Below are 27,131 nucleotides of genomic sequence, written 5' to 3' on the forward strand. Positions count from 1 at the left end.
CTGCTCCGCCCCCATCTCCACTCTGCCCCGCCCCCATCCCACTCTGCCCCGCCCCCATCTCCACCCTGCCCCGCCCCCATCCCACTCTGCCCCGCCCCATCTCCACTCTGCCCCGCCCTCATCCCACTCTGCCCCGCCCCCATCCCACTCTGCCCCGCCCCCATCCCCACTCTGCCCCGCCCCCATCCCACTCTGACCAATACAACTTCTCGCCCCGCCCCCATTCGCTTATTGACGCCCTCGTACCCGCCCTTGTTTCACGCTCGCCCCGCCTCGTGCTGCCCCCCCCACCCGCCACCCCCTCCCCCCGCCCAGACACGCCACCCCCCCCCAAGCTCCCACACTGGCCCCTCCCCTCCAAACCCCCACTCTGTCTGGCCCCGCCCCATCTAGCCAAGCCTGATGCACCTCAACAACACAATAAGCAGACCGATGTTGTCGCCTTATTCAACGTGAAACAAAAACAAACCAAACAAACAAACAAACCACACTATTCTTTCCCACACAGCCCATCGTCGACCACGGCCCTTCGGGGAGTGAACAATTTCAGCGGCGTTATTAATTTCCCCATTCGCAAACCCTGAAACCCGTTTCGACAAACGGCGCCTCATCAGCAGTTCAGTGTCGCTGGAATCTCCACCCCGTAGAGCCCCTCCCCTCGCCCCGCCCCCCGCCCCGCCCCCTTCCACCCTCACCCCGCCCCCCGCCTCTCGTGCCGTCCCCCGCCACGCAATCCCCTTGTGCTGAGCTTCAAAGACCCCCCCCACCTCGCACTCCACTTGCTCCGCCCCCTCCCCCTTTGCCACCCCACCCCCCGCGCCCCCCCCCCCTCCCCCCGCTGCGCGCGCGCGGCTCGCGCTGAGCTCGGCGCCTCGGCGCGCGCGACGACGGCGGCGGCCGCCTCGGGGGTGAGCTCGGCTCGGACTCGGCTCGGACTCGGGGCTCGGGTCGGACTCGGGGGTCGGGTCGGGGTTCGGGTCGGACTCGGGGGTCGGGGGGGGGCGATTTCGCGCGTTCGTTCCCCTGACGACCCAACGGGTCACCGTTATCATCCTCACCCACCACCACTGCCACTACCATCAACCATCCACCACCATCCATCGGCATCGTCGCCGTTGTTGATAGCGTGCAATGAGCGCGTTCGTTGCCGTGGTTGTTTACGAGGCCGGGTTTGTCTCGTACGTGGTTGTTTGTTGGTTGGTCAGTGGTTGGTGGTGGTGGGTGGGTGGGATGAAGAACGACAACGCGGGGCTGGCGAGGCGAGGTGGCGGCGGCGCCGCTCTTTGCGATGCGGGAGCCGTCGCGACGTGGTTATGTAACGTGGAGCGAGATCGAGGCCCCGTCGATAATTTGCGACGAGGTTTTGTGTGTGTGTGTGCGTGTGTTTTAGTGCTGAGCGTCCGTCGGCGGTTTCTCGTCGTTATTGTTTATGTATAGAAAGATTGACTTGCCGATGACTTGGAACGTATTTCCGGCGCTGTTGATTGCGTTCGCCGATTAATGTAAAGACGCCGTGGAGGAAGGTGAGCACTGTACGTGTGTGTAGTAGTATCTCTCTGCAGAGCAGGTCGCATTGTTTTGTCGTTTAAACTCGTGTAAGTTAAAGAAGAGGGGGTGTCGTATGGACTTGTTTCTGTGTGAAAACCGGCTTATGAGTAACGGAGTTTAATCAAATGCCGGAATTGACAGCGTTCTTGAAGCCGTCCACTTGTGTACACAGCAGGCGTAGCCGCCTTGTAAGTATTGGAGGGGGTCGCGTTAATTAATTGATGAAGTAGTGTAGAGCGATACGATAACTGCACACCGATAAGCGCAATGAGAAATAACAACACGGCCGAGGGCGGGAGGAGGGAGTCGAACCGCTCCGAACTTGGGTCACCACCACCACCACAAACCACCACCATCCACCCCTCCACCACCACAACCACCCACAACCACCACCCACCCCCCCACCACCACAACCACCCACAACCACCCCCCCACCACCACCACAAACCACCACCACCCTCACACCACCACCACCACCCCCCCACCACCACCACCCTCCCCACCACCCCCCACCACCCCCAATGCACACGTGTAGAGTACAGCAGAGCAAGTAGTTAGTACTTCATACTGGGGCACGTGAACGGTGCACGTGTGTGTATGAAGTGTGTGTATGTGTGTGTAAGTGTGTGTATGAAGTGTGTGTATGAAGTGTGTGTATGTGTGTGTATGAAGTGTGCACGTGTGTGTATGTGTGTGTGTAAATACAAGTGGGTACAGTGTTGTCGGGAAGACTCTTTCGCAGTACAGTCTCGAGGCCAACAAGCTCGGGCTGGAGGGTTTGTTTCGGTGGCAATGCGATACGACGATGCTTGTGATGTGTGGTGTTTTAAAAAACAACGCAAATAAGACCGTGTGGAAGGATTATGCATGTGTTTAAACGATGGGCTGTGTTGTATTATGCACCGTGTACAGTGCTATAAAGTATACTGCACAGTACTGTGTTGCTATAGGCACACTGCATACAGTGCTGGAACTACTATAAATACCACGGGAACATTGAATTATTTTAATCTGGCGGAGCAGCAAAACAAACTACTGTACAGTATAATCAGAATACTTAATATGTAGTTCAACACAGGCCTTATGTAGTGCATAACAGTGTTTAACTTTTATCGCAATCCTTCACCTTTAGAATGTTTCCAAACGCATTCCAACATTGCATTGGCTAATGCACTTATCCTAATGCATGCTTGCGTTACCATCCCTTTAAACATCTCGCTATCGGTGTACCGTATACAGCGGTATATTCGTAGATAATGTACAGCAATTATGCATGTTTATATCCTGTGGCTATTCTAACGGTGGTCGGAGGGAGAGCCCTGTGTGCCTTGCGATTGTGTAAGTCAGCTTTAATCATAGCCGCCGCTCCCTCGCCACGTGAATCTTCTTCGCTTTCCAATGGCTGAGCCTGCAGGGATTGATCGTGGCAACAGCGTGGTGGTTGCTGTACTCGGTTGGAAGCCCACTTGCGTTGGTCCCTCGGCTCACTCTTATCTGTTCTCATTTAATCTAAGGCTTCCCAGTTTTATCTGTCGTCTCTTTTTCGTATTATCATCCCGGCCGCTGCAGTCGTGTGCAGCAGTTGTGAATGCCTTTTGTGTGATAGTGTGTGTCGTAATAACAGGGGCTTGCTTGTCTATTGCACAGAATGCCACTGATATGTTGAATATTTCCCGTTTTTTAAGATAGTCTCTCTTTCACTGTAATCGCAACCTGATTCTTTTGTGTCTGAAATATTACAGTACGGTATCTAAGACTGCTATTTAATGGTAACAATTGAGGGCATTTAATGTTTATTAAACATACTTTTGCATTTAAGCCTCGTTTTATGCTTCAGTTTGTATTTTTTTGGTTAAAACCCGATTAAAAAAAATATTTTTTACTAAAATCACCTCTGAATGTATTCATGTAGTTAGTTATATGGCGTGCAACCATATAAATATGCCCTTGATATTTGAAAGTAAGGGGAGAGGGTAGTACTGCACGATAAGGCTTCTCATTTCACAATGAATATATTTTGATAACGGGCCGGGATAATTTAAAACTAGATTTAAATAACTGGGTGAAGTATATTACAATTTTTATTATTACCCAGTAAAGCCCCACTGAGTCTTAGTGATCTTTTTCAGGAGGATTCTGCATTGGGATGTATGGCCAATTTCCAGTGTTTGGGATGTGAGAGTAAACCAGAGTGTTTCTTGAGAAAATCCTTGTATAGAAGGGGATAACATTCAAATGCTCTGCACAGATGAGTTCCAGAATCCATTTGCAGCCTACCATCACCTATCAATTTCGCAGTTCAAAGCCACAGCAACTCGGACACTCTCTCATCCAAGAACTAACAAGGCTGAATCCTGCTTTTGAAATCTGATAAGATGGGGTGACTCAGTGTGGTTTGTTCGTAGACATATATTGCAGAGTTTTCAAAGTTGTGGCTGAAATAAAAAAAATAACAAGTCTGATACATTATGCATGCAAAAGTCGTGCAGAGCATTGCAAACACAAAATTAGTCAAGTCTTGGTTATCTTGTTTAAAAAAATGGGATTTCATTACACCAAGTAAATATGAGTTTGAATTTTCTGCAATATTACATTCAGTAGACCTTATAAATAAGATGTAAGGCACAATTTACTACAGGTTCTACTTTTAGGGAATTTGAAATTCTGACATTAACAATTTGTGTTGGGTGATTGTTTTATTGCCTCAGACATTTGCACAGAAACAGTCTATGAATGCAGCATGAAGGTAGAATTGACCATGGGTACACATTATACTTCTGATCAACTGACTCGCTAGATAACAGGTTCAATGTTATCGGCAGCATTGCAGACGATATATGAATGTGTCCATTTCACAAGGTTGCTGCCTACTCTGTTTCATTCCACTGTCTCGTCGACTAAAGGCAAACACTATGCATCTTGCATGAAATGTTTACCTTTTTCCAGAAAGAAAACATACCTTCTATTATAAATACATGTGTTGTTCCAAGGTCTGTAAAACTGCTTGGTCATAGAAAGCAATGAGATGAGAGTGATTCGCAATAATTTTTTAAAATGCAACTTAAAATCTTGTTTCGTCAAGTACGAGTAGCTCGGGATAAAATGCCCTGTTAGCCACTGTCTAGCTACCACCGCTCTTTGTGGTCATTCTTTTGGAATTGGTTGCTATTCTTATTTCCCCGTTGATTTCTGTTATGTACATTCAGGTCGTTGTCATCAATTTTCAGTGTGTCCCCTGAAAAGCAAAGTATGCTCAAGAGCCAAGCTAGACAGTTTCCAGGTTTTAATCACAGTGGCTGGTGTAAAACATTCAGGTTTTTTTGCTGTCTGTAAAAAAACTGGTTTGCAAGACCTGGAATTCATTTAAGGCATTCCCATCTCTTTTCCCTTACATTCCTGACCTGAAGCCAGTTGTGCTTTTTTCTGACCCAAACCTTGAACTTTGCTCATGCACTCTCAGTTACTTTGAACAACACTGTGTAACAAAAAAAAATGTTCCTAGTTAGTAAGTGTAATTTCCTAATTGCTTATGTCTCAAAAGTACAGATAATTGTTATTGTTCCCCGCAAACTTTGCTTTTGTGACCAGGACAGTGATATTTTGAAATTTACCGATTTTCAATGAGAAAACGTGGTGTGCATTTGTGTCTTTCATTCACGTAAGTCCTGGTCACAAAAGCAAAGTTTGTGAGGAATAATGGCCATTTTCTATACTTTTTAGGCATAAGCAATAAAAAAATAACACTTAGTACCCAGGAACAAAAATTGTGTTACATAGTGTAATGTATACTAATTTGTCTTAATCATCATCAGGATTACCTGTCTACTGCTGGATGAAGCATCATGTCATCATCATCCTCATGGTATTGTAATGCCATAATCTGCATTGCTCCTGCACATGAACTGATCTAATCGCTCTTTCTCCATAGTGGTAATCTCGGGCATGTCTGTGTTGGCATCTTTACTCTTGGCACCAATTCCATTACCAGTCTTTTCTATCAACCATCATCCTTCTAGTAGTGTGCCTTAAATCCACTTTTCTTAATAGTCCATTTATCTCTGATTTGCATTTGTTCTCTAATCCATGTGTTCCTCTTTTCGTCACTCAATTTAATTCCCAGAATGCACTTTACATGCTTTGGATTAGTTTTCAGGTTTTATTTATCTGATTCATTTGACAGTATGCACTTTTTAAAAACCTTCCTCTTTAGACACATTGGTATGCTACTCTTTTTATTATTAAATTAATTTTCCAAAAGAACTTCAGCCTACCTCTTTATTTTTACCTCTTTATTTCATAATTGTGATCCTAGTCTACCTTCAATAATCGCTTGAGATATACATGCACTGTTGTATTTTCATTTGTGTGTTATACCTTGGTTTCTCCAATTCAACTTTCAGAAATTACCTTGTCACTGTGAATAGCCTTTGTGAGAGTATATCGCCTTACCTGCCGCATCTTCTGAGACACTGCAGGATGACATGCAATACATCATCATAAAATAAGAATATAATTTAGGTGTGATCAGGACCACTCGTAAGTTGATTATGAAAGGAAAACAAATTCAGATATCTCGTAATATTACACAAATCACTTAATTAATATGAATATAACTTAATAATGTGAATTGCTAATTCACATGAAACAAAAAATATTCTTAGGTCAACCACAGACTGGCTGTAGTGCACGTTATGATGATCTGAAGCCAGCTGATGGGCTTGGTGCAGTGAGAGTTATGTAATCCTTTTCCAACCACTGTCACTCCTCAAACATTGTGATCTTATGTATACTTTCGTAGATTTTTTTCACACATTCTCTTATGGAATTTCAAATCCTACTATAATCGCAGGCTGCCGGATTTTATGAACATTTCCTGTACTCGAGCCCATAATTTGTATAAATTATATGTTGCCTTATTTGATTTAACAGCAACTGTATAGTGCAATAGCCTACCATCTGTTAGTTATGAAGGACAGATGGTAAAGTTGGGTTTCAATTGACAGGCCATGACCTGCAGCTTTCAGAAAACCTACCAGTGTTTTAAAAAAAATATTAATAAAATATGATGAATGTTAACTCTGAGTTAGTGGAAAGAGAAGCAGAGAGGGGGGGAGAGAAGTGACATGAAGAAGGGCAAGATATGTGGGGGGAATAGATGCTCGTGGGATGGCATACTTCCTGTTAATAAAGGAGAATATTTTAGAAGAGTAATATTTAAGGATAATGAAAATAATTGTATAACAGTTTAGCATTTTAGTAATTTTCTGTAAATGTTATTTCATTTTACATGACAACACGTTGTTGCTAGAAAATCAATTGAAATCCATATTTTCATTGCATATCCACATGCTACAACTCTAAAAATGTCACTAAAGGAAAAACATTTTGAGAGTGGTTATGTAAGCAGTATTCAAATTGTATTGTCATTATTGGTTCAGATGAGTAATGGCATTTCTTGATTATTTGTAAATGGTACATCTATATAGCTAAATGAAAATTCGATTTTTAGGGTACATTACATCAAGTTTTCCCTGTCGATTCGTGCTTTGCATGTAGGATTACCTAAGTTTAAATGCCATAATTTCTTGCAAAAGAGTTGAGTTTTGTTGCGAATTATTGCAAATCTTAATAATAAAAACAAAATTGTAATTTTTTGTTCAGATTCGTTTGTTTCTCGCCTCCCTTGACCCGAGGGTTGGCTGCGACGGACTATCCTACACTACAGAGAACTTTCTTTGGTAATATTTGGGAGTTGAAATTAGACCTTTTCTCATGCATGGACTTACATTTTAATTGAAATGCACGCATTTAAAGTATGTTTTACCACACAGCACATCTAATTGGAATGTAGTTAAAATACCATCAGAAAATATAGTTACCAACCATCACTCGACATTTTCCACAGATTTTCCACATTTAATGAGAATTCTGTCTTGAGTATATTATAATTGTTTTTTCATCAGTGACTGAATGCTTTAAGAAGTGTTAATTTCTATTAAAAAACGATTAACTTTTCCATAAGTGTTACAACTTGTAGGCGCTATTTCTATTTACTTGTTCCTATATAAAATGTTGCTGAATAATAAACTGAATGTACTCCAAAACACTAGATAGCAATAATAAAATGTACTCCAAAACACTACATATAAATGCTAATTACTACAACCAGGGATTGCTTAATGCAGATGAGTTTGCCAAATGTTTTTTAGCTTATAATGCACAGTAGCCATTTTAATGTTAAAGAAATAAATTATATTTTTAATGGAGGTTTATATTTTTTATTTTTATGCTTGTTTTTAAAGGCCTTCAACTTTGTGCCTTAACAATGGAAGTTGAAGGGACCAATGGACATGCACATCTTTCAGGTACTAGTCTAAAATTGCACTTTTATTGCCATCAGCAATTAAGAGTGGTCAGATTTACAATTATAAAATCACTTTAGAAATCAACCAATTGAAATTAAGGATGCTTAAAGCCAGGCCCTTTGGATGTGTGACAGTACAGATAATTTTTGGCAGATCCCTTGTTGGGGTCACTCAGTTTCAGGAACCAAATCTATGCATGTTAAACGGGTATGATTGCCAAATATAGCTGGGATGCTATTGATTTGAAGCTTTCGTGATTGCAGGAATCCATACTCTGGTTCTTTCAAATAAATCATGACTTCACCGAAAGAACCAAAGAGTATGGGATGCTATTATTTGATTCACCATGGCTTCATAGCTGGGATGCTGCTCTTTGCTATTGCATCGTCCAATCTAAAGGCTCATAGGGTAGTTTTGTTAACTTGTAACAGATACATCTGCAGAGAAGCTTTGTTCTCATTTGGAATCAGTTATGTACAATCAGAAAAGTTTGGTGTTGGCAGAATGAAAACGGTACACTTGTCTATTTCTCTGCTGCCTTATATGATGGCCACATTTTCTTAACTATTGGAGTTGGTGATCTGAATGATAAAATGGCCACAAATATTATTTTTATTTGTCTTTTGTACATGCAATGCACATGTTTGTTATTACATCTACACTTGCATATATATTTATATGGAAGTCAAATTTGGCTAAAAACGATTTACACGCCAAACATTTATCTAGTAAAATATTTTTTGAGAAAATAAGTTACTATAATTGGTAAAGTTCACTCCGGAGTCTTGTCAATGTCTCAGTCTAATCTATGTATACAGTTGGTAGGACAGTATTATATCACATTAATGCATAGAAAGCCATAATGTAATGTTTTAAATATTATAACCAGGGCTAATACATGGTTCCATAGTTGGCATGCCAAAATAAAACTATTATTGATGCTGTGGAAAGTTACTCATTGCCAGATAGGATTTACACATAACCTTCCATTTTTATGGATTCATGGAGACTTTTGGTGACTAAATGCCACGTAAAATAACAGTAACAAATACACAATGTCCAACTAAAAAAAACGCATCAAAGAGAAGAATCAGAATGATGTTTGGCATTCCGACATTCATTCATAACGGTACTCCTGTATGCTAATCACATGAAGTACAACCCACAACTAGGAAATGCGGCTTCCAAGAATACCTTACCACTTAGATACCATAGTCTAGACTCGGCTTCAAGCCACAGTTATTTTGTGGGTATATTTCTTATTGTTAAAAAGTTAGAATTAATTAGTTTATACAGTGAAACCAAGTGGAAGAGGGACATTGAAATAATAGGAAATATTTTGAGAAATAGTGAAAGTAACAATAAAACATGCACATTACTATTATAGCATTTCGTGTATGCTCATGCAAAAATTATATTGCTCAGGTTCGAAAGTGAGTGTTTTATGCTAATAGTGACAAGCACACAGAGTACAAATATGCAGCTTAAGTAAATGCTTCTAAATATAGAAATATTGCACAAGCGGTATTTCTGTTCATTTAGGCTCACATGAGAGATTTAGTTTGTGTGTTATATGCAACCCTACGCATGCTTTCCTTATTTGAGCATCTCAGAGAACGTATACAATCAAATTGCAGTCTATTTAATACGCCTACTTTTTTTGTTTAGGTTCTGATTTACATGTGCAATTTTTGACTTCTGAGAACTTGTTGGGTATTTTTACAGGGAGCGGAGCATCGTCTCCAGATAAAAGTTGTCTGGAATCTGGCATGGGGACTCATGCCAGCGGTCCCATCAGCCCCAGATCATCTCCAGGACATGCCGTTCACGGTAAGAGGGCTGAGTAATGGTGGTGGCCAGTGTACTTACTACTCTTGGAATGATTACTGAATGTATTATGAGAATATTCCAACATTCATTACTTCTCTGTGATCATGATCAAAGCATTTTTTGGTTGATCCTGTTGCCTATTTTATGTCACACTGTTATGCAAAGTATTTTCCAAAATACTCATGGTATCTTAGAAAAAAACTTTATCTTCCCATGCTGGTGCTACTTTCCTTTGCTGTTCTAAGGCAATGTGAACATTTTCTATTCCTGTGGCAGTGAATACTAATTCCATAAGATAAGCTCTGACTTCAGACCAAGAGGTGGTACAGAAGTTACCAGTCCCCGAGGTATAATAGTTTAATCGACCATGACAAGGAATTGGATTGTTTGCCTTAAGAATAGGCTTCCTAATCTTTACTCGGTGAGTTTTTTCGAGACTTAATGATACAATAAATATTGCTATCATAATTAATATACGTTTCTGAAAAACAGAAAATGCATACAATTTTCCTGATTGTCAATATAAGCACAATATAAATAAGCGGACAATGTATCCTGCCTTCCACATAAATGTAACATTATTATTTACAAAGCTTGGAGTGTATAATTTCATCAGTATTGTTTCAGTACAAGCAAACTGGACCAGTTTTGGCATTGTATCATCAGCAAAAACCAGTTCAGAGTTGCTTGTATTGAAATAATGCTGATAAAATTAAGCACTCCCAGAAGGCCCTTTGGCTGATGGGATAGATATATTAAGGAGACGTATCGTCTCCTTATTTATTTTGTTATTAATGTAAACACGTGTACTGGAAAATCCTCATCAAAATAATATCTACAATTACTGCGTAATAAATATTACCCAAATTGTAAAGGTGTGTGGTTGCTATGGTGCTATGTACCATATAACAAAAACAAATGTTCCCATGCCCTTTTGTGGTTTGGAGATGTCGTGTATAACACATTCTACATTTGAGTATATATGTCTAGGCAGCAGGGTGATTTGTGGGCAGATATAATCGTATAGGCATACAGCCATCATGGTTAAGGATGCAATTGGAGAAGATGACTTGGTCACTAATCTGGGCGACACCATCAACTTTCAGAGGCTTGAAAAAAGTTGCTTAGACGTGTAGGTTGTATTTAAAGGTTCTCGGTATGCTAACATGTCAAATATTTTTAAGTGATTTTGATATACAGACAACTATATCCCAAGAACATTTTATATAATTTAAAACGTATTCATATTCTCATAAGCAATTTAGAGAATTACAATATTGTTATGAAATAAAATTCTGCCAGGAATGGTATAATGTTGGTGTTCTTTAGCTATACAGTACATTTAACACATGGGAATATGTGGGTGCTATGTTAAGGGAATACATTTAAAGCAGCTTACCACTAGTTTTTAGGCATAATGTTGTTTTCTTTCGCCTTCTCGTCCACTTTAAGATGCATTCCCGCAAACCGTTTCCACTTTCCCTGCAGCTCAAACTCGCTCCTCTTTTTGCTGGCACTGCGGTTTTTTTTTCTCCAGATGGCTGGTTGTACTATTTTTGCACATTCATGGTTTACTGTGACATGGAATAAATATCAATGTTAAATAATAGTATAGATAACTATTAGTAACATAGCCAATGCAGTTACTGATATTTGTTCTTTTGTAATGATACAAAGTTTGAAAAGAGGAAAGAAATTTAGCTGAACTTTGTAATTATTTTAAGAATATTTTTAAACTTTCCTTTATAACCTGTCAACAAGGCATAATTGAGTCCTATGTTGGGCTAGAATTATATTTAGCTGTTGTGTAGAAAATGAGACAGCTGTCTGCAGAAACGGGTAAACATTTTTAAGAAGTCTCCATAAAATTGATTTTCACAAGGTTTGTCGTAGAAGGGCAAGTATACATTTACTAATGGATTTTTTGGTCTAAATGTGAAGATATAATGTTCTGTCTGAACCATCCTATTGCTAAAAATGTCATCAGCTCCTTTTTTTTCGAAAAAAGGTCCATAAAAGGGCCAATTCAGTGTGTTTCCTTTTGGTGAAATTTCTGTTCACTAGGGCTGTGCAGTTTATGAGTACAATCATTTTGATGCACTGCATTTATCTCAAGGCCCTAGTAAACACTAAAATATTGCTGTGAGTTCACATTTCATCCGGTGGTTATTGTTGTTAGTGGCCATTACATTTTCTGTGAAATGGTCCAGTTCTAAATAAATAACAGGCCAAAAGTTTAGGACACAAGAAGCATATATTTCACTCTTGACCTGCCCTTAATTGGCATGCGAAGCATGATCATGGACATAAAGCACTGGTGGTGTTTCTGTGGATACTGCAGTATTTTGTGGGTTTTTGCTTGCACAGGTACTGAGATTTAGCACTTATCCAAAGGTATTGTATTTTGTAAGCAGGATGAACTTTATTTTCTATAAAACACGTTGAGTAATAATTGTATAGTGAACCCTCAAGGTGCTGCACTTGTGTATATTGAACATAACATTTCTCAAAGTGGACACTATTAACTTGAAGATTATAAAGTAAAAAAAGTCCCTTTGTCTAGCCAAGCAAGTGTACTTTTTTTAAAAATAGGCATTGCTATCATCCTTGTCCAGGAAGCTCGGTGAAAACAGAAGTTATCAGCAGTGGTGGGGAAGAGGAGGAGGAAGAAGAAGTGGAGGGTGTGCATGCGCAGGATGAACTGACCAATGGGATGGAGGATGCGGGCTGCCATGAGGATGGAAAGCCAGATGGCTACGGGTCCATGTTGGGCTGTGGCGCATTAGATGAAGGCAGCGAGGAGAGAGGGCACTTCGGGTCACCCGGGGAAACGAGACGATTTTCAAGTGGCAATGGCAGCAGCAAGTTGGCATGCGATGTGTGCGGCATGGTGTGCATTGGCCCCAATGTTCTTATGGTGCACAAGCGCAGCCACACTGGTGAGAATGGCTGAATATGAATGTTACACAACTTAATCATAAGCAACTGACAAGTTTTGTGTTGATTGTATGTATAGTAAAAATTTTCAAAATAGAGCAATGGAAAATTTGGCTTTCATGAAAATGTTATCATTGTATTCGCACAAAAACCATGTACATGTATAACCCTTTTGTAAGCCATTGCTGGACGAGCGGCCTCCCCATGCCATGCAGGTCATATTTTAATGTATTGGCGGTATATCAGTGCGCTTTATAAAATAAAATAAAATCGCTATGATTATTTATTTTCCTGCGATTCGCCACCCCGGTCAGAAAATATTATGGGGTGCGGCAAAATCAGTTGTCGTGATGTCAATGCAGTCGAAGACAAATGTTATGAGCAGCTGAACATGAAGCTTCACAGTCTGTTGGCACATTGCACTCAGCCTGATGACGATTGGCTCCGTGTTCAAAAGGCATATTTGACTCATGCTCGAGGCTTGGTCGGACGATTCCTGGATTAATTTCCGGAATAATTTCTTGGCAGACAGTGGTATCTTAAAGATTGACTCATGTCGCACATTTTAATGGGAAAGGCGCTGCTGAATCTAAGGCAACTTCTGATGCAGAGTCAGCAACTCGGTAAAGGGCAGCAGTGGCATTGTCAGACTATTTTATGAGGATCGGTGTGTCACGCTGCACCGGTGTACCGCCAATTCGTCAATTTGACAATACTTTACTATAATAGTGCAGGTTGGTGAAGGCAGGGAACATAAATATTGGATTATGGTACAATACAACAATTAATTTAGCTGCACTGCCTGCAGCTGACAACATGGCCGTTAATGGTGGTCACTCAGCCAAGCACTACCCAGGCTCGACCCTACTTAGCTCCCTAGATCTGCAAGGAATAAAAACATCGAAGCAAGTATTTCATGTTAGTAGTGACAATGTTAACTCTTCATAACCCACAACATGTTTAATAAGTTCAATAGATGTAAAGTTTGGTCTCATTGGAAAAAAAAAAAAATCTCGATTTATAATGTGGGGATGAATCGTGATCTGCATGCAGGTGAGCGTCCTTTCCAGTGCAGCCAATGTGGTGCCTCATTTACACAAAAAGGGAACCTGCTGCGCCACATCAAGCTTCATACTGACGAGAAGCCGTTCAAGTGCCACTTGTGTAGCTATGCCTGCCGTCGAAGAGATGCTCTGATGGGCCACCTTCGTACGCACTCAGGTATGACGACATATCCTTTCTTTATATATTCGCGTGTACTTTTCACTCATTTCACGTCCGTTGAAGCTAATAAAGTGATATCTGAAATTTGTTTGGAAACAATATGTTTAACCATGTAATGAAAAATGATTTGTTGAAAATTTGGTTTCAGTGAGTCTTCATCCACCCGTCATTTTAAACCTTTTTCTCCATCGTAATTTATTAAAATTTTTTGACTTATAGTTAACGAAAAAAACCGTCATCTTCATGGATGTACGTTTAACTTTCTCACCGTCCATAGCTAACCGTGCTAATCGGAAATGCGGGAACATTTTTCTGTAGTCCAGTTTTATACGTTATGGTAATTTCATGTTTATACTTTAACTAGCTTTATTACCCGGCTTCGCCCGAGACTTGGTGGGGGGGGGGGGATGTGTGACGTCAGCAGGCACACACTGCGTGACGTTGCTGTATGCGGGTGACATCACAGATGTGACGTCACCGCTCACTTGCCGTGCAAAATATATTCATTATTGCACCCCCCCCCCCCACCCCACATTGTGTCCAGTCTGGAAGCTACCCACGTGCCAAATTTCAAGTTTGTTGCATGTTGGGAAGTATGCTAAACATTTCGAACAGACACATTCACAAATTTCCCATTTATATATATATAGAAGATGACACCTCAAGGTTATTTGTAATGAAACGATGCAATGGATTTTACAGGGACATTAAAAGAGGGTTGGATGTGTTTTCTCCAAAAAGATCAACCAAGTAACAAATTATATATATATTACTATAGTTTTCGTAGAATCTTGACACCTATATTCGTTCCTATATAAAGTTACTGGAAGTACTAGAAGACATCACACTGCCCCTTTTTCTCTCCACAGTTGGAAAGCCATACAAGTGCAGCCACTGTTCACGCTGCTATAAGCAGCGCAGCTCACTAGAAGAACACCTGGAGCGTTGCCCTGCATACCAGCAGCAGCTTTCTACCAGAAATCAAGAAGGTACACGATTTTACTTGGACGTGTAAATTTTCTAATATTAAAGCAACAATAATTGCACGATGCCTATGCCATTTGAGTTGTATAAAGTCATTGTTAGTGACGAATTGATTTTACAAAACTGACCTATGACACTTTTGTTAACGGTCAGTTTTGTGATCTGGTTCAGCAGACGCAGACATTAGGGTCCATATGGATCAGCCGGTTGCTGACGGGTTACTGGAGGCTGGTTCAGACAGAATACCCCTACCAGACCAGCTGCCAGGCAGCTTCCTGGCAAAACGCAAAAGCTCCACCCCACAGAAGCTCTTTAGTAAGCATGATTTTGTTTTTACTTAAATAACATGCAATACTTGAAGTTTATATTATACATAGTGATTTGTTTACTTAAGTAATAATGATTTGAGTTAAAAGCATATTCCTATTTAAAGATTTTTCTTGATGTTTATTTGCAGACCAGAAGCGTCATAATTTGGATTTATCTGATATTCGCTGTGAACAAATGGTAAGCTCGGATCAAAATGAGGCACCTCATTTTGTGGAACAAGCAATGTCTACATATCTCGGAGTCAGGCCACTGTTGTCGCAGTCACCTTCACTGCAGCCTTTGGTCTTACACAGCAGTGAAAGCAATCGCATTCAGCCTCCATCTCCAAGCCTCGCCATCCCGAACCCTCCCAACTCAATAGAAGACTATGCACCAGTAATTGGTGCCGTCTATTCTCATACAGCAGGCCAGCCAAGCCCTAGGAGCCAAGGATCACCCCTTCCAGGGCATGGGTTCCAGTCGTCCGGCAGACAGAAGGGCACATCGGAGCAACGATTGCCAAGAGACAGAGCATCTCTGGGGTTTCACGGTAGAGCAACAGCAGCAGTGGCGTCTTCGCCCAGCAATAGCTGCCCCGATTCCACAGACACTGAGAGCAGCCACGACGAGAGAGGCCGACGTCTGTTCCAAGGCCGAGCTAATTGCAGCGCAGGTCAGTCAAGAACCGGAAACTCCAGTGCCACGCAAGATGCAGCAAGTACACCAGCGAGGGAAGATGTGCCCCAGCTACAAGAAGGGGGAGGACAGCCAAGGCCACCTGCCTCGGAAGGAGGGTTGGCCTATCGGGTAATGGGGCCTGATGGGGAATACATGAGGGCATACAATTGTCTGCACTGTCAGGTGATCTTTCTTGACCACGTGATGTACACTCTACACATGGGCTGCCATGGCTTCCGTGACCCTTTCGAGTGTAACGTGTGCGGCCACCGCAGTCGAGATCGATACGAGTTTTCTTCACACATTATCCGTGGAGAACATATTCGTACGATTGAGTAAGCAAGAATGGGAAATTGCACTAATATGACAAAGTGTGCACCAAGGAAAGGGTCTGGGGATTGCTCAAAGAGCATGGTGAACCTGTTTACACAGGGAATGGAGAAGTTATTGCTTTCACCCTCATGACATTTATTAAAATGCAAATTTTGGATAGCTGCTTTGTTTTGAAAGACATCTTAAGCACTTTGAAGCAGTTTCTAATGGATTTGAACTGAGATAATGTTTTTGTAAGATTTATGTGAACTTATATGGATTGTATTTGAAAACAATGGTTTAGTTGATATAATGATCAAGATTAAGAGTTTCATGAAGCTTCAATAGAAGATGTACTTTTACGTTGCAAATATAGCCTAGTTTTTAAAGTGGTTATTAAGTAAAAGAAAAAAATACAGTAAAATCAAAATATCCCATTGTATTTGTTACCATTCTAATAATGAAACATAGTAGACTATGTAGCTTAAAGTGAGCCAAATTTTGTGTTGTATACAAAAATACTTTTAAATCCGAAGAATGAAGTGATTATTGTTATGCACATCTTTGTGGACAAACCTTTGGAGCACATTTTAAAACCTGTTTCATTGAAATTGTATTCCTTGATATATTGAGGTCAAAATGTACTTCTACTAAACATTTCGCCACTGTTTGGTTTCTAAATATTTCAGCAATGACGTGGGGCTCCATTTCTGCTTGTAATCATGTGCACATTTTGTATTCAAATACTGTACTTTGAACCATTATTTTTCTGGTTGCTCTGACAATGCTAAACTGTTAAGTTTAGCCACTGCATAAATGGTTTTGGTTTGCCACTAAAATATAATACAGTACATCCTGCTAAGAGTGATCTAAAGCATGGTGACCGTAAAAAAAAAATCTTTATTTTGATTGTGAAAATGGGGATCAAACATGCCAGTCATAAACTACCAAAATATTGTGATTGGAACTGTTGTAGTTGCTGACTGGCAACAGTTGGTGCTATGACATGAATTATTGACATTTCTATAATGCCTTTGCTAACCTCTGCTGGCCTTTAAATATTGAGTAGTACCTTTCAGTGAAATGGCTGCTTAGTAAATCGCTAGCTTGCATTTTTACTTGCATGTCAACTATTTCTGGGCTGTAAGACAGTGCTATTGAAAATTAATGGTAATAAAACTGCAAAAATGCACTTTTTAGGTTCAGTAACTAAGTGTTTGTTTATTAGTTGGCTAGTGATAGCTGGCGCTTTGAATGTTGAATAGTTATTTTTACATAAAAAAGATTTCTAAGTAAAAATCATCAGTTATGTTTAAAAAATGTTGATGTATCTACACACCTATTTGGGAGTTATATTCTGGCATAACATTTGCAGCAATGATGGGGGTACTTTAGACTCGTTTTGTTGACCAAAAGTACTGTGTGATTTGAAGGCACTTTATGATGTTTTGAACGTTTGATGCATTCTTATGGAACATTTCCCCTTTAAAATATTGAAGTCAATACCGAATGAAGGCTCTCTATGTATGTTGCATACTGTATTTCAAACTATATTGTGCTGGGATTCTTGATTGTAGGCCTGAACGTTTTTACAGTTGTATTTTAAGTGATGTATTTAGTGAAGCTGAACGAATGATGGGGTTGTATACGATTGATTTCTACAATGCAAAAGGCTTTAGTAGAGACGTTGACTTAAGGCGTTTTGACGGTCTTTGCTTTCCCGCCAAACATACTGCTCCAGTTCTCGCTGCTGTCGCTTGTTTTTATTATTGCAGATTTTGGTTATTTATAGGAAACATATTTTTTCAAAAAAGGCTGAAAGTGTGGTCGACTAATTATGCTAATAAACAAATCATTGAAAAAAACATGTGAAAATGCCCGAAATAATGTTTGACGTTTATTGGCAATGCCAGTTTGTGCGCGGTAGGTGGCGCTGTTTAGTTTTGTAAGCGGTCGATTCAGTTGCCGTTTGTGCATACCTATCATGTTCTAGATTTGAAGCTTTCGTGACTGCAAGGATTCATACTCTTTGGTTCTTTCGGTAAAGTCACGAAGGTACCTACGTGACTTTACCGAAATAACTAAGAGTATACATACCTATCATGGTTTAACTAATCATTGCAACGCAATCTTACATCATAAAAATACAACTAGCTAGCAGTGGATACCTATACTTATATAAGTCTTTCAAAGTGCTAAATGTAAGAATTTGGAGACCTCTCAATGCCTCCATGAGTGCTGATTAGTACCCCCCCCCTACTAAAGCGGTGCTTTTGGCACAAATAGTACTAACACTATGTAACTCCATTTTTGCTCCTGGGTAGTAAGTGTTATTTCGTAATTGCTTATACCAAAAAAGTATAGAAAATGACTATTATTCCCCACAAACTTTGCTTTTGTGATCAGGACGGTGATATTTTGAAATTTAGCTATTTTCAATGAAAAAACGGACGAATTTGTGTCTTTTCGTTCACATAAAGTCAGGAAAAAACCAAAATGAATCAAAATTAACATTTATTTATACTAAAGTAATGCAAAAATATATACAAAAGATTTAGAAGTGAGTAGTTTTTCGAGATTTACGATGACACTAAGTCACTTTCACGAATCAGCCCCCCAAATGTAGTCTCCCATCATGTTCTCATACTGTCCTTGGTAGCGGCGTTCAAAGTCCAGTATATCCTGGTGGAAGCCCTCCCCTTCCTCCTCCGAGTACGCTCCCATGTTCTCTTTGAATTTATCAAGATGAACATCAAGGATATGGACTTTGAGGGCAATCCCACAGCCCATTGTGCCGTAGATCTTCACCAGTCTCAACCAGTTCCACATAGTTTTCGACCTTGTGATTGCCCAAGAAGCCACATCTTAGCAGATGCTTCCACAGACATAGCAAAATGCGTCTACCGGATGCTTGCAGCCTCTCGATGCCATCTCAGAAAAATGCAGATATGTATCCACTTAGGCAGCTCGAATTAAACTGAACTGGTGGGCTTAAGGCCCATGTATTTATACTACTATTTATATTACTGGAAAGTTCTAGAAGTTACTCCAAGTTTACTCAGCACTGAATCTATCTGGAATTTTCTGGAAAATAGGTACATTTCTAAATATCACTGTCCTGGTCACAAAAGTTAAAGTTTGTGGGGAATAATAGCAATTTTCTGTACTTTTAAGACGTAAGCAATTAGGAAATAACACTTGCTCCCCAGGGACAAAAAATTAAAATAAATTGTTACACTGTCATTTATTTCCGCAAATCGTGAATGTAAATCAATGGGACACGCTTAAGTCGGCTTGTACAAAGAACGTCCAACACTCGTGACTTGTTGAGTAGCCAGAGATGAATTTCTGACTTGACGTTTCTCGGAACGCTGCGTTTCCTGCTTGGTGTAGGGTGTAGGGCATTACGACTTCGATACAAGCCTCCAAGGTGCGCGTATCCACAACCATCTAAAATTATGTGAACCCTATATTCGTACAATCCTATGCACAGGTTCATGTTTAACATGTAACCAGCACTGCCCATGCACGTGCGCACTGTGACGTCATCGCGCTCAGGTGTGCGCGATGACGTCCCCCACCAGCCAGCCACCAGCCAGCAAAACTAAAAATGTTTTCATCGTAGGAAAGGATAAATAAAGCGAGATGGATGTGGCGTGCCATTCTCCCATGACAGCGTTCAAGACTTTGCCGGCTGAAATGAGGCAAAGTCGGTAACAATCGCCGAATCGCGACACGGTACAGTTTAGCGGGCTGCATTTTGCACGTCCTATCTGATTTCATGCTCGGCTCAACGCGTGCACCATAGCGGGGCAATGGAAAGAATGCAGCCACTAATCGCCACTATCGTTCAGAAATATGCGAGGTCTCCCGTGAAATGCGCGTCGCACTTTCTCGACACAAACGGCTCCTCGTGCAGTCAAACCACCCCCCCCCCCCCCCCCCCCGATTGGACATCTGCGAAAAAGGAGCTTTATAGCTCATCGGATTCCTCCATCATAAATATTGCACACCTGAGCACGTGCGCCGTAAAGGGATAGAATAAAGGTCCCACTGTGGCGTCGCCTTCCCATTGGCCGCATGACGCTCATGCATGAATAATCCCTCAATATTTCACGATGTCTCGCGACACGGCGCCAAGTTGTGAACAACAACTTTACCACGGATTAAAATCTCACGTATGTTGTTTTTCTGGATTGCTGGTAGACGAGGAAACAGTAGCCACAGCCTTCGCGAAATGTATACCAGGTCTGGAAATGGGAAGAAATTCAGAGTATTATTCAGAATCAGAATATTTATTTTCTTGGTTCTTTCGGTAAAGTCACGTCGAAGGGAAAACATAAAATAATAAAAATAAAACATAATAAAATAATTCTCACGACGTTGCGGCCACAACGCAAGCAGCCGTCCTCAGGTGAAGACTAGGTCTGTCGGGGAGACAGCGTCTGATGGATGTCATACATGTGTCAGACGCTTTCTCCCCGACAGACCTGGTCTTCACCTGAGGACGGCTGCTTGCGTTGTGGCCGAAACGTCGTGAGAATTATTTTATTATGTTTTATTTTTATTATTTTATTATTTCCCTTCTACGTGACTTTACCGAAAGAACCAAGAAGATGAATCCCTGCAGTCACGAAAGCTTTACATCGAAAGAATATTTATTGTTGAGGAATCCGATGAGCTTTGAAGCTATTTTTTCCGCAGAACTCGTAGATGATTCCCCCCACCACCACTCGATCTGAGGAAGAGGATGTCTGTGCGTGTCTGTGGGTCGATATAAAGCTGCTGCAAGAGGGTATTTGGCCTACTCTTCCACGTTGGCCAGACATCTTGGAAGAGGTGGGTATTCTCGTACCCAAACTTTACCCACTCCACGGGACCTGCCATGTGCCGGATCGACTGTGGCGCTTAAATGTTGTTAATGATGGGTTGACAGAGGCGAGATGGATGTCATACATGTGTCAATTGCTTCGGTTGCCGCGCCAGGAGATCGAAACGGCGAATGTCTGGATTGCAAGGTTAGTGTTCCTTCCCATCAGACCACGGGAAATCGTCGATTTAAATCGCGCACACGCGCATATGCAGTACGCATATCCAACGCGGTTTAAATGTTGCAATTAACTTTGAGGCCACTTCTTGGTTCTTTCGGTAAAGTCACGTAGAATGGAAATAAATATGTGAGAATTTATTTTATTTTATTATGTTTTATTATTTTATTATTTCCATTCTACGTAACTTTACCGAAAGAACCAAGAAGATGAATCCCTGCAGTCACGAAAGCTTTAAATCGAAATTTGAGGCCACTGCTTTGGGGAGGGAGAGCGAAGCTCCCGAGAGGTTGGGGGGCAACTCAGCACGTGGGCGTTCCTCTCCTCCGCTCGCTCGCTCGCTCCCTCTCTCTCTCTGGCGTTGGTGTTTGCCAAAGAGCGCCTCCACCACAGTTTTAACACTGACGTGCGGAGGTGGGGGGGTTGTTACGAACCCCGCAGCCTATTGGCCACGGCGCCTGGGAGCGTCCGAACGTCGCTTTTCTCGCTGCAGCCTCCGAAACAAAACGCCTCCTCCTCCTCCCCCCCCTCTGCGTGTCCCGGCGCGGACCCTCTCTAACTTTCCACAACGCCCCCCTTCATTTCGGAGTTGCTCTTGCTTGTGTTGCCATCGGTGGTTTTGTTGCTTAACCTCGACCCTTGCGTTAACCCGGAGGATAAGTTAAACCGTCTTCACTGGTGTGTGTGGTCGGTGATTTACGCTGGTGTGCAACCATCGACGAACGAAATGCGGTCGATGCTCTGGAGAATGGGAGTGCTGCACCTGGTCTGTGCATTGGCGTCTGTCGCAAAGGTGCACTCGCAGATAGGTGAGTGAGCGCGAAGTCGACCTTTATTTTTGTTTGTTTGTTAAAAAACTTCTGCTTGTTGTGAGACTTCGCAGAAGGAAGAGCTGTCGGCTCTTCCCCATACGACGACGTGCGTGTACGTGTGCGTTCCCCCTCTCCTACCACACACCGCACGCAGTGTCGTGTGAAGGAGCCGAGTTGAAAGTCCGTGCAACATTCACGTATGCTGGCCATAAGCATAGACCGCACGAGGGCTTCGCAGAGCGCTTGCGGAAATTCCACTGCGTAGGTTTGTGCCCAGAATCACGTCAAATTGGATGGCTCGCGTCAATGATTTACGAAAGAAAATCGTTCGAAACAGCGGGGTCTTATTTCTGTAAAATGTCAGGTCAGAAGAAGCCTCCTGTGTGTGATTGGTAATTGATTATTAAACCCTTAAGACAGGTATTTGCCTTGTACACCATTGACGTGCTATTCTGAAGGATCATTGCCCGAAACGTCGCCTGTGTGTGCTACATGTGCTTCCCTTCCAGGCCAGTATTATCACTACTGTGTGGAGTTTTTTGTGACATGGTGAGATATTAACTACCTCGCCTGGTATACAGGAGGTCATGGATTCGATTCCGATTCTGACTGACACCTGCATATTTGGAGTTTGCATGTTCTCCCCGTTGTTGCGTGGCTTTTTCTCCCAAGTCCTGCGGTTTTTCCCTTAACATTTAGAAACAAATGAGTTTAAATGAGTATTTGGCTGCTATACATTTCCACACAGTTCATATTTGTGATAGTCAGGTCTCTTCTTACAAAAATAGCTACATGGCTCAGTGGGCCTTACCTGGTAAAATAAAATACGAACAAAAAATGTTTCATTTGTTCTGCTGCAGTATCCCTACACAACGGTATGCATCCTTCCTGTGTGTACACCTGTTGCGCTAAGCGTAACGATGGCGTGCAAACCTCTTTACCTTGGCCGTGCAAAGGTGTCAAAAAAATAAAACCCCGTCGCGTGCCCTTTTTTTGACACCGCATTCGCCTCCCTGTTGGTGTGAGACTAAAAGGGCTTGTTGTTGTGTTGCGAGCGAGCGAACCACGTTGAAGGGAGAAGACGTGTTGTGTGGGTGGCGTAACTCTTTGGTTCTTTCACGTAGGTATAAAATAAATTAAATCACGGAGTTTCGATTGCAACACAAGCAACAACATTTTCTTGCTGTGGTTTTACCACCTGATGATGATTGCTTGTGTTGCAATCGACACGTCGTGATTTAATTTATTTTATGCCTACGTGACTTTACCGAAAGAACCAAAGAGTATATGGATCCCTGCAGTCACGAAAACTTCAAATCAAGATTGGGTGGCGTTCGTGTCACGCCTAGCGCAGGTATGGGGGCCCACTCCAGGCAAGGGCTGTGACCCCCATCCCCCCCCACCAGTTCTCTCACTTTGCCGGTCACGTTGACTTGCTTTGGTTACCATTATTCCTCAGGATTACTGTAAGACACGCACTCTTTCTCTGGAGTAAAACACACGTGTGTGTGTGTGAATGTGATCGATTTGTATTCATTTATTGAGACCTGGTACGCGTTTTGGGGCGGGGGGTTTGCGTTTTACTTTCTGGAGCGTCTTATAATTCGGATAATATTGTCAAGCATAAACAGGTGAATCCTTTATTCTCACGACTTTGCATGCGTGCACATTCGGTTCCCCAAAACAAAAATAACACCGGTGTACTCAGTGCTGCCGTGCGTGCGTGATGCTGGTAAATATTTTTCGAGTGAGCTTTGGAGCTCAAATTCAAAATTCCGAACTGCGCTAGACACAGTGTCTCTCTCACTACGCCGCCGCCTATTCCTCTCTCGGAGTCTCTCTCTCTCTCTGTACGCCGCCTCCTCTTCCTCTCTCAGAGTAATCTCGGCTGCCTGACTAAGCGAGTCGGTTCAGTTTTTTTTAATATGAAGGAACAACTTGTACGAAACCACGCCGTACCACATTCCTCTGCTGAAACGCGGCCCCGCGACGCGACAGCGGGGCCAGACAAGTTGTCAAAAAGCTTTGGACGCCTCTCAACCGTGGACATCATTAGCCGTCTTTATTTCGACTGGGTTCCACCTGCAGTGAATGGGCGAGGGCGTGTGGGGGGGGGGGGAGTGGTGACTGGGAAGGAATCATCTGTATTCATGTGAACATGTTACAGATTTTTTGTTGTCAATCCATTATTGGATGAGGACCGCTCCATGTCGTGCGTTATTTTGACCATTACATTGCACTTCACCACGTCGTTCAGTGCGGGTTGGTGAAGATGGGCAGAACTGAGGTGGGAGCATACGAGTCGAGTCCAATAAAACCATGGAAATTCTGCATTGAGCTCTGCTACCCACCACGTACACCCTCCCACCCCCCCCGCAAGCCCCTTGACGACCTGTTTGTACACTTATTAAAAATGTAATCGAATAATGGTCCAAGCATTTTCCAGGCTCAACCTGCTTACCTTCTGAGATCAGACGAGATAGGTCATAGGCCTGCGAAGTGTGTACAGTGCTAGATGTAATCAAAGGCTTTGATGAGTAATTGTACTGTGTTATTACACAACGCGTTGCCTCTTGTGTCGGACAAAAAGCACGCGTATCTTTTGCCGAGGGATGTTCATGATGCAAGACTGCACGCACCTGCCCTTAATGCTTTTGATCAGAGCGGATATGGAAAATATAGTGAGGGATATTGTTTACTTTCCTCTTCGGTAACCAAATGAATCACTATCAAAGTCTCCGATGTCAGCTGCGTTCGTCCAATTTCAGTATACTGTATTAACCGAAAAACTGAAAGTGCGCAAAGAAGCGTGGAGAGATGATTGCCTGGGATCACATTGGGAGATGGCACATGGATTAGAGCGCTGAAGCAGGTTAAATACATAATTCAAGCCGTTCAGAACAGTAAGAGGGCTTGGACATGACACATCATCACTGGAAGCGATTATGGCGGATGGGCAAGAATAATGGTGGATTGGCAGCCAATGAATGTGACGAGTCTGAGAGGATGTCTAGTTGTGAGATTGAGCCTTCATGGAATCAGCTTGTGTGCAAGTGCTCGGTGGATTATTACATTAGAGGATCATGGTAGATGGTAGCAGCTTGGGAAGGCCTTCATCCAGCAGTGGATTGGCCATCGCTGCTGATGATAACGATGACTACAGCTTTGACAATGAACTGCCTGTACATATCTAGGGAGAGAAGTAGTGTCTTTATGCGTGCATGGAATTGGTAGTCACGAAGCAGCTGTTCTTATTTAAAGTGATTAAGGAATACAGTACAGCGTCTGTTAATAATGTGCCAAGGAATTGCTGGACACTTTCCACCAATCTAATGAAAACGAGCAGTTATTTTAGCTACGTAAACTGTTAATCTGTGAGGTAATATTGTTCCACAGGGCAGACGGCACAAACTGAACTCTCACCACAATCCCCACTTCCAGTTGCCCTCTGCTCATAGCCACGTAAACACATCCCAGTATCTCCAAGCTGTCACGTGCCATGTGCTAACCCAGCCAGTCAGAATATTGTTTGTAAAATGTTGACGACACAGGGCCGATGTCTGCCAATGTGAAAACTGCAGTTGCGAGTTTTTCTATGTTTAGTGTGTTGCCCTTAGCACGGTTGGCTACGTGCGGTGCGAAAGAGGTTCTACATACATACATACATCAGTGTCTGTGTCAACAATACACTCATCCACAGCAATTTCAGTGACTTACACTGGGACTGCCGTGAGACTGCTACAAATGGGATGACATCGGAGTGATCAGATCATTCAAACGCAGCAGAACCGCAGGTGTTGCACTGACATCTGTTAGATTAAGCGACTTTACATTGCATAACTGTCAGAGAGGGCGATGGCATGGGTAGGTCTTCACCCAGCGGTGGATTGATCAATTGCTGCTTATGATTATGATGATGATGAAGTTGACATTAGCTAGGCGAATGTCAGGGCTGTGAAAATGCAATTTAAAATCAACACGCTTTCCCAGTACTTTAACAAGAATGTTCGTAGAGTGTGAGGTGAGAATGTGACCCTTGTATAGGTAAACGAATTTGTTATAGTCATTGTTAACGTGAGCATTGTATGCAAACGGATGGAATACTGTATTTGTAAAATAGTGGACTAAGCTGTTAAATATACTAAATAAATCATGCATATTTGTTTAGCTTATTAATTCCAGGAAACAAATACCACTCTTGCTTGGTTAATGGTTGCACGTGAAAAGCTTTCTAGTATATATAATACTTAAACGGGTTGGCTTAGAAATTGAACACAATGTAGCAGTATACTATGGAATAATAGCCTGTGATCGCAGTGTACGTGCGGGGGGTTACACAGGTGTCCCTTCCATTCAGCTGAGTGGCACAGGTAAACAACAGCCGACCTGGAAATACCGTGATGTGATTAAACCAATAATGGGTGGTGGGGGTGAGGGTGTCTGTGTTCCGTTCCTGAGCATCGGGGGTCATTTGTTACTTTTTTGGGGTCGCACGAACGGGTTTCTGTTTGGCTGTATTTACCTGTGTTGACCCTAGACTGACCCTCGGCATGAGATGTAATGTTCCCAGCTGAATAGCCCACAACCGTCGGCACTGCGGAGCTGAAACGAGCCGCTGGGAGGAGAAGCTTCGTGTGTGTGGGGGGAAAAGGCACTCGTTTTGACAGTTTGGTTAGTCGCGTGGTATTAATGAACGCTGCTTTTTCAATGATTGATTTGAACGCACCATATTCGTGGAGCACAAAGGTGTCACAAGCAGGAGTGAGGAGGCAAACGAATACATGGATAACTAGACGAGAACGATGTTTAATCGGTAATCATCTTGCCGACGCAATTCATTTTGCCTTCACTGCTTTATCTATATGTGCTGTGAATAAGAAATATAGAACTGGTATTCGCTTTAGATACTTTCTGACTGCATAATACTGTACATTTTTATTTTTAAACATGCTCCAACATGCTCCATCACTATTAAGCCAGAAAACGACACAAGGTTGAAGATGCAGAAATGCCCATATATAAACAAAATAATTCATGGCCGTTGTAAAAATATTCCAAAAATAATAAAGCTTAATATTGGGAAG

General features: G+C 42.1%; 2 protein-coding genes across 11 annotated transcripts in view; both read left to right on the forward strand.

Moving 5' to 3' along the window:
- The first annotated feature begins 826 nt into the window (after positions 1-826).
- On the forward strand, positions 827-18,064 carry LOC133346105 (ikaros family zinc finger protein-like). Of its 10 annotated transcripts, none has more exons than XM_061557506.1 (9): positions 857-908; positions 5,361-5,410; positions 7,851-7,913; positions 9,639-9,743; positions 12,359-12,682; positions 13,734-13,901; positions 14,774-14,893; positions 15,060-15,203; positions 15,346-18,064. In XM_061557506.1, the coding sequence occupies exons 3-9, from the start codon at positions 7,874-7,876 to the stop codon at positions 16,212-16,214; spliced, it is 1,770 nt and encodes a 589-aa protein (XP_061413490.1). In that variant the 5' UTR covers positions 857-908; positions 5,361-5,410; positions 7,851-7,873; the 3' UTR covers positions 16,215-18,064. The 10 variants fall into 10 exon arrangements, with proteins under 10 accessions (XP_061413488.1, XP_061413490.1, XP_061413489.1 ...); XM_061557505.1 differs by lacking the exon at positions 857-908 and adding an exon at positions 1,045-1,523; XM_061557501.1 differs by lacking the exon at positions 857-908 and adding an exon at positions 1,068-1,178.
- Positions 18,065-21,727: 3,663 nt separating this feature from the next.
- LOC133346108 (receptor tyrosine-protein kinase erbB-4-like) overlaps positions 21,728-27,131 on the forward strand; it is a 69,543-nt gene continuing 64,139 nt past the window's right edge. Inside the window, exon 1 of the mRNA XM_061557512.1 lies at positions 21,728-22,044. Within this exon, the coding sequence (XP_061413496.1) occupies positions 21,963-22,044 (82 nt within the window). The 5' untranslated portion in view covers positions 21,728-21,962. The remainder of the gene's footprint in view (positions 22,045-27,131) is intronic.

This window comes from Lethenteron reissneri, chromosome 23 (assembly GCF_015708825.2).
Source record: "Lethenteron reissneri isolate LAM-NWPU_2019-01 chromosome 23, ASM1570882v1, whole genome shotgun sequence".
Lineage (NCBI taxonomy): Eukaryota > Metazoa > Chordata > Hyperoartia > Petromyzontiformes > Petromyzontidae > Lethenteron > Lethenteron reissneri.

Bases quoted from the DNA above. Each gene is read 5' to 3' on its own strand.
- LOC133346105 (XM_061557499.1), top strand. From the start codon at position 1,132: ATGAGCGCGTTCGTTGCCGTGGTTGTTTACGAGGCCGGGTTTGTCTC. The intron at 7,914-9,638 runs GTACTAGTCTAA...GTATTTTTACAG, and splicing joins TGGACATGCACATCTTTCAG to GGAGCGGAGCATCGTCTCCA. The intron at 12,683-13,733 runs GTGAGAATGGCT...ATCTGCATGCAG, and splicing joins GCACAAGCGCAGCCACACTG to GTGAGCGTCCTTTCCAGTGC.